This window comes from Dasypus novemcinctus, chromosome 2, assembly GCF_030445035.2.
Source record: "Dasypus novemcinctus isolate mDasNov1 chromosome 2, mDasNov1.1.hap2, whole genome shotgun sequence".
Taxonomy (NCBI): domain Eukaryota; kingdom Metazoa; phylum Chordata; class Mammalia; order Cingulata; family Dasypodidae; genus Dasypus; species Dasypus novemcinctus.
The window spans coordinates 14322906-14339708 of NC_080674.1; the positions used below are offsets into that span (position 1 = coordinate 14322906).

At 40.7% G+C, this 16803-nt stretch overlaps 1 protein-coding gene across 1 annotated transcript in view; it reads right to left on the bottom strand.

The window, feature by feature from the left end:
• Positions 1 to 611: 611 nt before the first annotated feature.
• DNAH5 (dynein axonemal heavy chain 5) overlaps positions 612 to 16803 on the bottom strand; it is a 272686-nt gene continuing 256494 nt past the window's right edge. Inside the window, exons 76-79 of the mRNA XM_058306977.1 lie at positions 16110 to 16322; positions 10805 to 10957; positions 9973 to 10204; positions 612 to 2822 (exon numbers count right to left, since the gene is read on the bottom strand). Of these exons, the coding sequence (XP_058162960.1) occupies positions 2671 to 2822; positions 9973 to 10204; positions 10805 to 10957; positions 16110 to 16322 (750 nt within the window). The 3' untranslated portion in view covers positions 612 to 2670. The remainder of the gene's footprint in view (positions 2823 to 9972; positions 10205 to 10804; positions 10958 to 16109; positions 16323 to 16803) is intronic.

Here is a 16803-nt window from a genome sequence, read left to right on the forward strand (position 1 = left end):
AAACTAAGACCCTACTCCTCACATGTAAATTCCATGAGGGCGGGGATAGAGCCAGTGACAGGGTCCCCACCCCCACCATTGCACCCCCAGTGCAGCAGTGTGTCCAACGGAGAGGAGGTACAAAATAAACACATTTTAAAAATAAATCTTTATTGAGACAGAGCAGTCTCAAGCCCAATCACTGCAACAGCATCAAGACTGCTGTTTTGGCCATATCCGACGCAATTGGCGACTCTCACAGTCACCAGCAGATTCGGTGGACTGGCCCTCCGAATTCCGAATCCCAGATTCGGTAAAATGCCAGGGAAGTGGGCAGGACCTGGGCAGCCAGTTTAAGCAGAAAGGGGCCTCACACAGCTTATCACTGCTTCAGAGACATTCCTCATTGAGTGAGGTCCTAAAACTTGTTAGCTGTTTTTGGGTGTCCTTTTCTATTTTGGATCTCCAGGACGCACACACCAACAGACATGGATGGATGGAAGTGAATGCCATCACAACATGATTAGTTACACCTTTTCAAATTACCTATTTAAAATATCTACTTATAAAAGCTTGTTTCTGGATACTTAATGGCCCCTATACCCATCTAATGAATAACAAGACAATGTAAATAAATTTAAAAGTTTATTAACTTTTTATTAATTTGCATCATTTTCATTGTCTTTCAAAATTACATGGTTGTTTTTACACAATGCACACCAATCAACTGATACATTAGTTCACACTAAGAGAAGCTTGCTCTGATTAAAACAGTATCGTCCAAGGTGAGTAGGCATCACATAAAACACCCAGGACAAACTTCTGTCACAATTAGCAGAGCTAATATCTGTCTCCTCATGCCCCCAAATAAAACCTTTATCACCCCAAAATTTCTGTGATGCAGATATAAACCAAAATTCTAATTTAATAATGAAAGTGCTCAATAGGTTAGAGATGGAGTTTATAATTTTATTATTATTTATTAAATTCAGAAACTGAATTTGAAATAAAAATATATGAGAGGGGAGTAGATATAGCTCAAGTGGTTGAGCACCTACTTTCCATTTACAAGGCCCCAAACTTGATCTCTGGTACCTCCTAAAAACAAATAAAACAAACAAATGAAAAAACCAACTCTCACTGGGGAGCAGATGTAGCTCAGTGGTTGAGTGCCTGCTTACCATGTACGAGGTCCTAGGTTCAATCCCCGGTACCTCCTAAAAATTATGTATATATATGAGAATTTATTTAAATAATATTTTTCTTACTTAACAAAACCCATGGGAAATCCTCACCCAAAATCTTTTATCATTGCCATAATTTTTCCCTCCATTCATTACCTTTACCATCCTAACCAGCCTGTTTTATTTTTCCATGTTGTTTTCTTGCTTTTTCCATATACAAATACACTTTAGTTATAAACCAGTGTACTCAATAGTTTATAATTTTATTTTTCACTTAGTAGTATATGTTTAGCCTTGCCATATAATGGAGTCCTCAATATTGTTTTTCATGGCTGCCTCATATCTCCTAATTTCCTTAATCATAGTCTTCCTATTGAATATTTAAGGCCTTTCCATTTTTTTCTATTATAAGTACATTTTGTATATATAATTTCTTTTAACTCTTTTTTATTGTTTCCTTAGTATAAACTTTCAGGACAGAAAGAAAGAATAAAGCATGTGAACATTTTATGGCTCTCTTTATGCTTACCTGAATTGTTTTACAAAAAGGTTGGATCAATTTACATTGTTCTAATTGTAAATCCTCACAGGGCCCACTGGATGGAATGGGGGAGAGTATGGGCCATGATGTGGACCATTGACTATGAGGTGCAGAGGTGCCCAAAGATGTACTTACCAAATCCAATGGATGTGTCATGATGATGGGAACGAGTGTTGCTGGGGGGGGGGAGAGGGTTGGGGGGGGGGGGTTGAATGGGACCTCACATATATATTTTTAATGTAATATTATTACAAAGTCAATAAAAAAAAAAATTTACATTGTTCTAGCAATTTTGAGTGTATCTGTTTTGCAAAGACCTCACCACCATTTACTTTTAGGTTTAAATTATTTTACTATAAGATATATCAATTAGTATCTTATTATTAATTACCAGTGGGGTTGAACAGTATTCTATATGCATAATCTACTCATTTATATGAATTTGTGTATTTAAATCTTAACTCTTCCTTCTATTTCCTTCCACTAAAAAAACACAAAAAACTTTTGACTGCTTGAAACCCTAAAAATAAATCCCTTAACTTGACCTAAATGCAAAAAGCAAGAGAAGCAAAATCAGCACAAATTTACCCTGTTACCATAGAGAACTAGGCTGTCACCAGAATCACATTAACAAAAGAATCGTCCCTTTCAGGGAAATATTGTCTGCTTAACCGAGTCAGTCTTCAGAGTGCCAACAGTTATGAAATACATTTATGTGGATATGAGAGGCATACTTCATTAGGAAGTTGTAAATTTTACTTTTGAATCACTAAATAAAATGTGCAACAAGCACAGTAATTAATCACTAATGACGTAAGCATCTAGCCAAGGAGCTTGGGAAACCTCCAGAGCTCAATGGTGGCAGGAGCAACCAGATTTGCATACTTTCAGCACTCAGAGAAGAATAAAGGTTATGATCATTTGGATTTTCATTTCCAGAGGACCGGGGGCCAGCGCGGCCCCCGGCTACTTGACGTCACAGAGAAGGGCAACCCCGCGCAGCACCCAGTGCTCTGGTTCCTGGGCCGTCCTGAGGTCCACAGCCGCGATGTAGTTCAAGTCGGTCCGCACCGGCTTCTTGTAGATGGGGCAGGAGTAAAACCGAGGATCTCTTAGAGCTGCGAGAAATTCATTAAGAACAGAAATGGGTGAATTTCAAATTTAAACAGCCCAGGCAGAGCGCAAAGCCGAGTTTGTGCATTTTGAAGGTCATTTCAAAGAGAGACAGGTGGGTAAGAAAAACACAAAAGAATGAGGGATAGTATTCCAGAGGAGTCAGTCCCTGGAGATGAAGCTACTGGAGGTTTCCATGGGTGTGGCAGGAAACCCAGATGTGCTCAGGCTCACCCACTGGCCCCGGGTCCCAGGTCCTGAACAGGAATCACTCGCCACGTGGCTCTGGCCACGGACCACCCTTTGCTTCTCCCTCTCCTTTCCCCCTGTCAATTCAGACATCCCCCTCCACCCTTTCGCCCTTACTCACCTCCCCCCCAATCTTGCAGATACCCACTCTCTTCCTTTCCCTTAGGGCTGGCCTTTGACACAAGGGGCCAATCACTTTTAATCAGACATCCAGAACCTGGGGATTCGTTTCTAAGTTCTGTCACCCACTGTGCCACAATCCAAGTCACATTTTAAAATCACAAGACAGAGGTCTTTCCCCTCCCTACCAAGTGTCATGAATTCTCTGTGTGGCGGGGAAGTGGAGCAAGATGACACCATTCTGCACCCTGAGATTCAATCTTACCTTTTATGGACTCGAAACAGATGCAGTTACCAGAACCACATCCTCAAGGCAGGACAATCTCATCGTCCTTCTAATCAAGGTGATTCTGATTGTGTGTGTGTCTGTACCGGTCCTTCAAAGAGGAACATGTTGCTCCCTAATCAAAGGATCCCTTTCTCTCCATAATTTTCAGGTGTTTTAGATCTTAACCTCACACAATTTGGAAACTCTCTTTAAGAAAAAGAATAAAAAATTATGAATATGAATTTCAGCCTCGGAAGGGACCTCTGCAGGTGAGCAGCCTGGGAGTTTAAGCTTCATTAGCTGCATGTTAAACCCGCCCTGCCCACAGTCGTTTATCTGTACATCTCATAACACCCATTTCAGGAAGTAATATATTACTTCATCTTCTCTTCAAGATTATAAAGTGTTTGAGGACAAAAATTATGTCTCCACCCATCCTTGTGCTTCTCAGGAACGCTAATACAGTACTGTGACTGTCATAACTATGGAAACAAAATTATACTTAACTAAGAGAGGTAACTTTGTTTTGGCAAATTAGTGTTATTAAATACAATGTCAGTGTCTCAAAGTTACTGAGTTTATTTCCCAAGCCTAACTTACTTAGTAGTTTAACTTTTCCTAACCAATTATAAAAGCAAAGCATTGTCAGAAATTTTAAAGTCTCATTATTTGACTCAGTGGAAACTTCCAGATGCTGAGCCTTGTGTTTTTATACTGCTGCTAAAAATTTAATTAATGCTATTGAAATGAGGTAAACATTTGACTATGATAATACTTTACATAGAGTTCAATATGAAATAAATATTCTAAAGCAGCAATTTTTAACCAGGAGTGATTGTCTGCAGACATTTTTGGTTGCCACAAATAAGGGAGCACTAGTTGCATCTAAAGGGTGGAGGCCAGGGACGCTGCTAAACGTCCCAGGATGCACAGGTGGCCCCCAACACAAAGCTATCAGTAATGCCAAGGTTGAGAAACCCTGTTCATAAACAACAAAGTCGTAGGAATTTTACCAACCTTTAAAATTATTTGTTTGTTCTCAACATATAAATGCATTACGTTCCCGCTAGCATGGGACATGACTCCTGGAGATGATCTTCCCTGGCACTAAGGGATTACTACAAAGTGCTAACTAGTAATGCAACTGGAAAAAGACCTTGACCAAAAGGGGGAAAGAATAAACACAAATGAGTTTATATGGCTAAGAGACTTCAAAGCAAGTCGGGAGGTCACTCCAGAGGTTATGCTTATGCACATTTCAGCAGGATCTCATTGACTGCCAAAGTAAATACTTTTTCAAATAGTGGGGTTCCTGAGTGCTCTGGAGTCATCCAGACACCATAGGCAGGACTGACAGCTCAGGAGTTTGGTGCCCTGCCAGTGGGTCCTACTTTGGAATTCATGCTCCCCAGTGGCAGAGTTGGACTCAGTTGTGGTTTCCCTACACATGGCTCTTCTGCCTCTTCTATTTGAACCTATAGTTAGAACTAAGTAGATAGGTGTATGTCCAAGACACTTGAATCTTTGGGCTGTCCATGTTCCAGCTGGGCCCTGTATATCAATAGAGTCACAGCACCTACTCTTCAGTTCATTGGACTCATCCAAGACAACTAACAAGGGGATGATGATAAACAACAACCATCCCATATATGTGTATGGGGAGGCAAGAGGCAAGTGTACCATGTAATTTGGAGGAGTGGAAAAATCTGTTAAGTCACATATATTTTGACTGAAGTGTTATTGAATAGGATCTAGTGTTCTATAGCAAAATCTTATTGCTTAGTAGTCATGTTCAGCAGTAAGTAATTATATTTATTAATATCTATTGAAAAACCTTAAAAAAACACTATATGTTTGTTTAATCCCATGAAATTAATCATTAGAGACAAGCCAAAAAAAAATGTAACACATTTTCTTAAAAAGACTGGATACTATTTTCTTAATTACCATGAGGTTATCACTAAAAATAATTATTAGGCAAAGATATGAAAAATTATGATCAAGTTAAGAGAAATGACAGTGAATCATGGAAAACAATCAATACTAATCCGACTATTTTACATCTTTTAATCCTAGGATTTTTAAACATATAAAAATGTAACGAGTTGTTCTTCTTTGCTACAAATTTGACTAGCAATCATTTTATAAAACTTGAAGTAAGCCATCAGAATCTCACATCTGAAGCCAATGATAACTACGATAATTACACCTTGGTAAGTATTTTGACTACCAGGATTTTAATTTCAAAAGCAAAAATGGAATGAGGAAAAGTAGTATACTTGTCAATAAGCAGAAAATTTTTAAATCTTCTGAAATATTTATCCGATTTTACTTATTTTTAATTGCTTCAGAATTTGAGGTGCCCCTGCCAAGTCACAGGAGGCAGCATGCTACTGCAGCAGGATTAGAAATCACCAAAAACATAGTTTCAGAGTGAAAGAGCTGACAGAAACGAAACCACAACATAGGTGATTTGAAACCATTACTCCTGGTTAGATAAATAACTTTGAAGATGAAAATAAGCATGCTAGGTAGGTAGAACAAATCAGCTAAATACGCTTAAATCTGAGGGCTCCAGAAGGAGGAACAGAGAGAAGAGGTTGTATAAATTGCTAAGCCATATATTTTTTTATTCTAGGAGTTTTAATATAAAGCCTTGGGGATATTTCATTTTCCTAACTATGTAAATTCCCCCTCTAGCCTACATTTTTCATCCAAACATTAGGAGAGCATTGCATCATACATTCTTTCCAATATCCAAAATAACCAAACCATACAGCAATACTCTGTATTACTTTAAGCCATTCATTTGCTTAACTTCCCTTTTTCCGATTGGATTTAAATTGCTAGGCAGGTGCCCTCTTGCATATGGTATTTCTTCTAATCCTTCAATAATCATGTGAGCTAAACACAATAATAATAATATATATTGCATGCTGGACACTGTCCGTTTACTTCTTCCAACAACCATACGAATGATACTACTGTTAAATCCATTTTATAGCTGAGAAAACTGGAACCTAATGAGGTGAATTCCTTGCCCAAGATCACAAAGCTATAGGTATAAACTAAGAATCACAACGGATCCAGTCTATTAAGTGCTGCAATATTTAGGACATCCTACACCTATTGACCTCAATGTCTTTGCAGGAAGATGTGAAAATGAGCCACAGACAAACCAGATACTTGAGTTCAACCATCCAGGTACCATCCAGGTGGACAAATACCTCCCAAGGTATAATTATCACAATTATCATTGGCTTCAGATGTTGAACAATATTTGCTCCAACCATGTTGGAGACTCCTCCAAAACCTCTGGACTAATTACTAGGGTGATAAGGTCAGGAGAGCAACCAAATACTCTGGCTCCTGATTCACTGGCCCTTCCCTGAGAAACGTGCCACACACCCCCACAGGCAGGAAGTGGCCAGACTTCCCCTGCAGCACGGGGGCAGGAGAGGCCAAGAGGAGCCAAGCAGAGGCCCATGTCATGCCCTCCCGCTACCGACAGTCTACTTCTCCCCAGACCCCGAGATAACTAAACTGGCTTCAATAGGCAAGTGGGCTTTTCTCACTTTGAGTTTAGCCTTCATTTGCACATTTTATCCCAGGCTCTGAGGGAGGTCCATAAACAGAGTCGAACAGTAACCACAGGAATTCCCAGCTACTGGGATCGCTCCACAGCAGGCACAGGTGGTCCCGATACCAGCTCTGCCACTTGGTGGCCATGAGGCACGGGCAAAATTCCCCATCTGTAAACCCAGGATGGTGCATTCTGCAGAGTTATTGGGGAAATTAAATAAATTAAAATATGCAAAGGGCTAATGCCCCAGGTAGCCTATTTTTTTTTTCTCTCCCTTTCTCTCCCTCTCTTTCTTCACACAGACACACACACACCCAGGCTTGCCTTTTCACTGGAACATATTCCCCAGACTCCTACATCCCATGACCTTGACCAAGTTCCAAATTTAAAAACTGAAAGTGGATTAAGTGCTGTGGGGTTCAGGAGGCAGGGTCAGGCCCGAGGGTTGCTCCCATCCCCCACTCCACACCTGCACAGTCTGGGATCTACTGGGTCCCAGGGACTCCTTGGAGACACCTGTTCCCTGGCAGGAAGCATCCCCACCAGCTGCAGGGACCCTGAGGCCCTCCCACCCCCACTAAGTGACCAGAGGTACAGGTAAATCTTGCTCCATCCCTCAAGTGTCCTAGTCGCCGTTTCCCACCCTATCAGCTACAGCACTGGAGCTCATTTAAAAGCATTACTCTCTCTATAAAGCAAATTCATGAAGAGCTAAATCTTCCCCATATGCACCTCCTCTCACCTTCCTTTGAGAGGAAGAACTGGAACTCGTGTGTGTGCTTTTACCTTCTTGATGAATTTAAAACTATTTGGATGACTTTTCAATGATGTCCTGGCAAGCATATGAATAAAATAAATGCCATCATTGCATCTTTAGAGTTAAAATAAACATCTGGCCTTGTTTTTGAAAACTGCTGCATCTAAATTTCAATGAGGAATTTGCTAAACTGAGATGTTTTCCTCCATATTAATGTGAAAACCATTCACTGCAAGAATTTTAATTTGAAAATGCTATACTTGCAATGTCCTTTGGTCATTAACAATGCTACACCTCTTTGTCTCAATTATTGCCCTATTCAATTATCAAAATTAAATGAAAATTAGATTGATAGCATGAAATGAGAAGCAGGGGTGCTGTAGTTTTCTATCACACACTCAAAAGAATCCCTCCAGCAACAAAGCTATTTGGCAGAACAAATTCCAACCAACTTCTATTGAAACCAAAAAGAAGAAAAGGAACTAAAGGGTTTTTTTTTCTTTTCTTTTATTCTTTTTAATACTTTGCCCTCAGTCTCTTGTTCCTTTGCTTGTTTTATCTTCTCCCTTACTGCTGCTAAACAGCTTCACCACTGACTAAGGCCCAGCAGGGCAAGCACAGTTCTTCTATAAAAATCTGTTAAAATAATAAGGAATTGCTTGCATTATAAAATTATTATTTTATTACTACCATGCTGAGATGTGCAACGTCATATTGCAAAGAATTTTCATAGTTTAGTAATAGGAAAAAAGTATCACCTCCCTCCATGTGAGAAAGATTTTACCTTTATTTTATAAAGGAAACATTTTTACAAAAAATGTTGACTTGATGCAATGATATGATAAAACAAAAATTTTGACTATTTTTTGCTAAGAAAGCATTTGATTATTATGCCTATAAAAAATCAGTGCCCCAGGACTTCCCACTACTCTAAGAGTCAATAAATACGAAGTCACAGAGTTAAACACTAAACACATGGTTGCCTGAGCCCAGGCAAGCCCATTTATCCTTTTGGATTTAGCTAAGATCTCTTGAGCAACACCATGTGCCAAGAGCTGTGCTGGGCAGCTTCACGTTCCTGATCTGATTCTTAACTCTCTCCTTCTCAGGCTCCTGTCTTCTTCATCCTTTAAACACTGGTTCTCTCATGGGATAATCCTTAACCCCTTGAACAAATTACGTAACTTCTCTGAGCTCGTTATCTGCAAGGCAGAGATAAAGCAATGAGATGTTGTGTCAAATCCACCTATGAAAAGTCCTCAGTAAATGCCAGTTCTCTTTCTCCCCCTACTCCGTCTCTAACTTCTACCTGAACAAACTTCTTCACGGGAAAGCCCTGACTTTCACCTAAATCCAGCAGATGTCCAAATGTCCCAGACTCAACTGTCTTCTAAACCCTGGAGCTAGATTAGGGAGTGGAAGGAACCTGGATTTGGAGTTAGATAAACTTAGGTTTAAATTCTAATTCTACTTCTTATTAAGCAGGTAACTACACAAGTCTCCTAACCTCTCTGAGTCTCCGTGTCTTCATGCCAAAATAAAGATAAAATATAGATAAGGATAGTGGCCTTTCAGGGAGAAAAAAGAAATGTCTCTGTAAAAGTCTAGGGGTGACATATAACACAATTAAAATAGGAATCCAGCATTTTACCATGAGCTAACAAGATAAGCCACACGCTTCTAAATTCAATCTGGATCTCACAAACTGCCTTAAATTTCCAAACTCATTAAGCCTTCAAATGAACCCCATAAAGTCCAGCCTAGAAAGCCTCTTTTCACCACCTGCCCTTCCAAGGACAGCCACGACTAACTCTTCCAGAGACCCAGTCCCTGATCCTTTCTGCACATCGTTACCTCACCCTCCTTTCCCATCGCTTATTCACTTTGCCAAACATTTGTTTCTTATGTCATCAGGATTACTATTTCATCAGTATCTGTACATGGTCTATCTGCTTTATTAGATAGGCAAGAATTATCTTATAATCCTTTGCCTCCCCAGTGGCACTCGAGAAAGTGTCTGGAGTCAATAAGTGCTCATTAAACATGGGTGTGAATGCAAAGCTGACTAGTAAAAACAGTGAAACCCCTGTTACACCATAACAAGAATAATGAGATCCCCTTCATAATATCATCCCACCCAGTGGTACCCACCATCGCTGAATGTGCATGATAACTTACTGCTGTTCTCTGCATAAATCCTTATGACAGGCATCAGTTCAAAGAGCGCTTTTGGTTTGGATTCGATGAGTTTCATGTTCCTTTTGTCCCAGCCAGCCCCCTCAAGATATAAGCCATAGACGTAGACACCTTCAGTGGGCGGGGCAGAAATGTCATCCTTCATCCACTTGGTGACCTCATTGCAAAGCACCATATTGTCCAGAGCCCAGCCTTTGTTGGCACGAGTTATTTCCTATTTGGGGCAAGAACAAAAGCAAAGGACCAAGGGAGCAATTAGAGGTTTGTCCTAATATAAAAGAACTTTATGTACACTATAATCCATGCTTAGTGGCAATGCTCCAATATGTGTTCAACAATTGTAACAAAAGTACCACACTAATGAAGGAGGCTATTAATGTGGGAAAATGTGCAAGGTGTAGGGAGCGGGGCATATGGGAATCCCCTATGTTTTTTATGTATCATTTATGTAATCTAAGTATCTTTTTAAAAATTTTTAAAAAAAACATAATGATGAAATTGTAACCCTCAATTATCCTAACTCAAAGGAAGTAGAGTGGTATTTAAAGAATTAAAACTGTTCCTGCATAAACAATACCCATGTCCTAATTTAACCTTTTTTACTTTTAAAAGAAACAAAATTATATGTGAAAATAGCAAATAAACATTTTAAATTTCAAACTAAGTGAAGACAAGTTGCTGGATTAATGCTTATGACAATTTAACTGCTCATGCCAAAAAGAGACAGTCATTCTCTGTCTTATAATCTTCAAAACTGTGATGAAAGAAGACAGCCTTGTAGAGGACACTTATGGTAACACAACAACGCTATTACCTGTCGCATCGCAGTTAAAAATCCTTGGGGGTTAAAAAAGCCTGTCATCCAAAAGCAGTGGGGTCGGCCATCAAAAACCCAAGAGGTAAACTGGCTATTTCTTTCTACAAGTTCGGTAAACCAGAAGCCGAGTGTACTTGAAACCCATGATGCCTAAAAAGCATACATTAAAACAATTGATTAATACAGGTTTAATTTTACTGTATAACTGGTTATGTTCACCAAAAGATTATGAAATGCCAATTTTACATTTAGAATGCAAAAATCTCTAAGACATAAATTTCACTTGGGTTCTGACATCTAAAGTTTTCAAATTATTCTTCCTCCTTAACGATTAAGACATGATAGACTCAGTTAATCATCCCATGATTTCTGATCAATACAGAGACCTCAATATGCTGTTCAAGATGTCTGAAGTCAATAGAATTACCTTCCATATACTAATACATTTATCACTGATTGTACTATAAAAGAATCAAAACCATTAATTGAATTAAATTCAACAGGCTTCCTCTAGCTTTCCTTAGGTTTCATTTTCGATAGATACAATATACAACAGAATTTTTATTTACATACAAAACTCGTGGGCTCACCAAGATAAATCATCAACACTTTAAAATATATTCTGTGAATAATAAATCACAGAAGACTTTCTCCACTTATCATTCATAATGAGGTAAACAACTGTTATTTCCTGGAGTTATTTTCCCTTTAGAATGCATTTATATTTCCTCTGATGATGAGACAAAAATGGAAACCCAAATCCCTTTACCACCTACAAATTAACTGCATTCATTGCTCTCCATTCTCCCTGAATTCACTTGGGGAACTTCTATTATTACAATTGGCATGAATATGTCATTAACGTTATCAGCAGCAGCACTAGTAGGTATCTACGAATTATATTTTATAACATTTTCCTCTAACTGTAATATTTTATGCATGACTAAATGTAGTCATCAATTTGGGAAGGTATACCACTTGAATTTCAAATACCTTGAGGATTAATTTGCCTATTTTTCAAGAGTCACTGAGCTTCCAAAGACTGATGATAATTTGTAGAGAATAAGAACCTGTATAAAAATATAATTTTAAAATGAGGTAACTCATTCTATCCTCATCTTTATGGGTCTGTGTACTGGATTGAACCCAAAAAATTCCTCCCAAATTTCATGCTTTCCTCAAACCTCAATATATGACCTTTTTGTGGAAATAGGGTCTTCGCAGAAGTAATTAGTTAAGATGAGATCCAATATGACTGGTATCTTTATAAGAAGAGAGAAATTTGGACACAGGGACTTAGGCTCAGAGGGAAGACAGCCCTATGAAGGTGGAGGCAGAGATTAGGATTGGCCACAGGCCAAGGAGAGCCTGTGGCTACCGAAAGCAGAAGGAAGCAAAGAAGGGTCCTCCCTGGAGTGTATGGAGGGAGTGTGGCCCTGCTGACACCTTGGTTTCAGACTTTCAGCCTCCAAAACTATGAGAGAACAAATTTTGGTTTGTAAGACTCTGTGTTCTTTGTTATGCAGCCCTAGGAGAGTGTGCCAACTACAAAAGCTGTGTTTAGGCTCCCCGAGGGCATGGGGGGCCATGAAGGTGAGGATGAGGACACCTCCCTGCCAGGATCTCTGCTCTAGAACCTCCAAGGCTGGCCCAGCTGGGGGAGCTGGTTTGGTGGGAATGAACCTGCCAAGGCAATGCCCCAGTAGCTTCTCCCTCTGCTCTTGGCAGTGAGGAGAAGCAATTCAGAGAGGAAAGGAGCAGACAACAAGGACTGCACTGTCAGAAGGACCCACTGTGCCTTTGGCACTAAAGGAGTCTCCTTTAAGAGACCATCAGTTCTAATCTCATCACATCTCACCTTCCTGTTTACCCAAGTCACCTCCAGAAGGCCAAGTCTGTCATCCTTTACCAATCTCATCTGTATGTGCTGCCCCAATCTGACCCTATCCCCCCAGCCCTCCCACCCTCCCAAGCTTTTCCACTGAGCCCTCAAGCAGCTTCTGCCCAAACTCCCCTCCATCCTCTTCCCTGAATATTCCCTCTGTCTCCTCTCTTAACCAAAATCTAGCTACCCCTGAAAACAGACTGTTTCCCTTGCAGCCTTCTCCAAATGTAAGCTACTGTCTGTTTTTTTTTATACTCCCCAGCTTCCCAGGGGAGGAATAAGTGTCCTTCTGGTTTCTAGCAGTTAATTTCCAGATCATCACCTCACATTACTCCATCCATTTGAGGCTCATGTCATTCGTACAAACCATCCTTAACCCTGTTGTTTCTGTTACCTACTGGTCACTTCCTCTCATTCACCATGGAATTTGGCTCTGGCTCACACTTCTGCTCCATCCCCCAAGTAGGATCATGAGGATGGTGACTGTGGTGGTGGTAGCGCTGGTGGTGGTGATGATGGTGGTGGAGGTGGTGGTGATGATGGTGGTGATGGTGGTGGCAGTGGGGAAAGAGATGGCGGTGGTGGTGGCAGTCCTGCTGGTGGCAGTGATGTTAGTATTGGTGGGGATGGTGGTGAGGCTAGTGATATTGATAACAGTGGTGGGGGTGATGGTGAGGACAGTGGTGGTGATGGTGGCAGTGATGATGGTGGTGGTGGTGGTGGTGGCAGTGGAGGTGGTGGTGGGAGCTGTGGTAGCGGTGATGGTGGTGGTGGTCAAGTAACGACTGGGGCGTGGTTTTACTAGCAATAATCCCAAGCATTTACACAGCACTGGCCACATTCCAGCCATGTTCTAAACATTTTATCTATGTTTGCTCATTTAATCCTTACAAGAACCCTAAGAATTATGTAATATTATTATTCTCATTTTACAGATGAAAGGGAGGCACAGCAAGACAAGTAGCTTGAGTCAGACTGCACAGTTATGATGTGGCAGAGACAGGGTTTGAAAACACATGGTCTGGCTCCAGAATCTGTACACACACTCCATATGCCAGAGTTAACCATTCTCATTAATCACTCTTTTAAGTGCCTGACCCATTTGATACCTACCTTCTTATCTCATGACTATCTGGTCTCCAATGACCCTTGGGTCATTCCATTTCCATCACTGACTCCCACACTTACACTTTAAATCTTGTCATCATCAAGCACTAATATGGGCAGGAGCATTTCTCTACTTCTGATATTTCTTTCCATGGGGAAAAAAATCTCCATTTCCATTACACTCTGGCTCCTCTCTACCCCTCAGTTCCCATTCCAGAGAAGGTAAGGAGATTTATCTGACTAACATATATGGAAGAGACAGTCCCTACCAAGCATCCTATGTGGCCCCCTACACTTCCCAGCCTCCCTTGCAGTTGGGTTGGGGCCACGTACCTAGTTCTGATCCATAGACTGTGTGGAAGTGACATGGGTCACCATGGATGCCTTGTCTATCTTTCTCCTCCCTCTGCTGTGATGATGTCAGAGACCAAATGTTCCAGGTGGTGCAGCCACCAGATAGCAAGATGTTCATCATGTAGATCCCAGAGTGAAAGACTGGAGCAGACCACCCTCCCAACTTAAGAGCAAGAAATAAAAGTAGGATACTGCTGTTATGAACTCACTGGCTTGCAATGCGGCAGCAGTTGATAAGTAAAATCATAGCAGCAGCAACACAGCTGGAAATGCTTGTAAGAAGCCAGCCTCTTCCTCCTTTACTTTTGGAACTGAAAAGCCTGCAGGGAGCACACACTCTGCCCTGCTCCTCCATGCTGTTAACTTCATAGAGAAGTCTTTGCCAAGGAAGCCTGACCCTGTCCAGGGCAGTGTTGCTAGCAGGTAAATTTGTCTAATTCTGGGTACAATGTGAGAAAACTCACTTGCCTAACGATATAAGCCACATTCACCAACAGCAGCTTTATTGGTGATTATTCTCCAATCTGCCCTACTCCTTGTTTGCCCCTTAATTTTTATGGCCTAAGTGGAAGAGATAGTTAATTGTTCCTCCCCGCCCAAAAAAAATCTCAACATGCACCACCATCCAAGATTTTCAAAGCCACATTCCAGTTTCCAACCAGGACCTTCTGTTGTACAGTTTACTTGTTCAGGTACAGTTCTTTGACCTATGATGACCTTCAACTCTTCGGTTCCATCAAATTCTTCCCATGTATAAATTCTGACCCATCTCTTCTTCCTCTTCCACTGTTATAATTGTCCCATCAAATAACATCAACAATTTAGCTCTCTCTCCTTACATTGCAGTTGCCTGAAAGTCTGGCACCAAACTACCTCAAATATTCACTTTTCCCAGGCCTGTACCCAGGAAGCTGAAACCAGCTGGAGAAAACTGCACAGCTGTGCAGACTGGTTTCCTGTTCAATTCAGAACTCAAGATTTCAAATGGGTGAGTCCTTCACATTCCTCTATCTCCATTCTCCCAATGTCTTTCTCCTTCTAACAGGCAGGGAAGGTAGGGAATGCACTTATCAAGTGGAGTCGAAGTGAAAATCTTGGATGCAGAGGTATTCAGAGAGTGAGCTGTGAGGTCAGTATTTGATGAGCTCCTGCTGTGTGTGCAGAGCCATGGCAGTGGTCAGTGGAAAAGAAGCCAGGTGTCCAATCCCAGTTCCTCAGAAAATATGGGATAGAAGGACAGCAACATCTTCTCCCCTCACCCACCTCTTTTCTCCACTATAATTAATCTTAGCAATTTGACTTACATCATTCCCCAAATGTGTGTACACACATTTATAAAGAGCACGAATAAAGGATATCATCTTGGCTCTATCCCTTCAAATGTTCTCCCTAAAATATACATTATTTCCTACTTACAAAGACATTCAGGTGCTCATTTTGCTTTTCCAAGTAGAAAAGTATTCTTCAAACCCTATCTGCCATTTAGTCCAACTACCAACAGGTAACCAGTAAGCATAATTTTAAATAATTATCTTGCTCTCTTGGGGTGTAGATATTCAGAAATCTACAAAACTAGAGAAATTTTTCATCCTTGGTGTGACTTTTGATTTATGTGTGTGTTTAGACACACTTCCTTCTACAAAACTAACATCATGTGCTTTGGGGTCCAAGAGCCCAAGTTTAAATCCTGATTCTTGGACTCCCAGGTGTGTGATCTGGGAAAAGATTTAAACTCTGTAAATTGTGTGGTGCAGCTCCTGACACTCCTGACATGTGGGATATGTTAAGTAATTTCCCTCCCTTCCTGCAATCCACAAATGCAGGGCTATATGAGGATTAGCCCCTAAGCAATAGGGCACTTTTAAGTAAATTACCCTTACAAGCTTTCCACATGCCCACTACAAATATTCACAACAATGAAGTGATTGTATAGAATAAAGGCTGCCTTATAAGTACTTTTTTCCACCGAGCAGGAATTCTGGCATCAAACATGCAATCCAAAGCATCGCGAAGGTTTTCACTCATGATGATGGTGCCGTCGATGGCGAGTTTCAGCTCAGTCAAGGTGGTTCGGACCAGCGCCAGGACCCTTTGCATTCTGTCTATCTCCTGCCTGAGAAAAATGTTCATCGGCTGGAATGGCCCCATCTTCTGCAGTCTCTCTTTTACCTGCCATATGGACATTCAAGATACACGTTAAGAATTAGGCAGCTACAAATGATTTTCTGGAACTGGTGCCCTGGGGCTTCTGGCAAAGCCTGAATTTTTATGATTCCATAAATAATATGCCTCTGTTTTTTTCACTGCCAGAAAAAAAAAAGGAAGAAATGAAAAAGGAAACATCTGTGAAACCAGCCCATTTTTAAATTCCATGTTGGAAAGAACAGGCAGCCGTGAATTCTTGGAAGAATATACCGTGCATGACCACAAACACACAGCCCCTGCAAATCACAAGTGCATGTGCTGGGAGACTGTCACTTCACTGACACCCAGGCAAACACACACAAAAACACAACCATTTTGCTAGCATCCTCAGGAAGCTAGGTGCTTCCAAAAAACTGAACAGGAGAAAATGCTCCCAAACATTCTATGATGCAAACAGCACTCTAATAACAAGGCCAAATAGAAATATTATGACAAAAAGAAAATT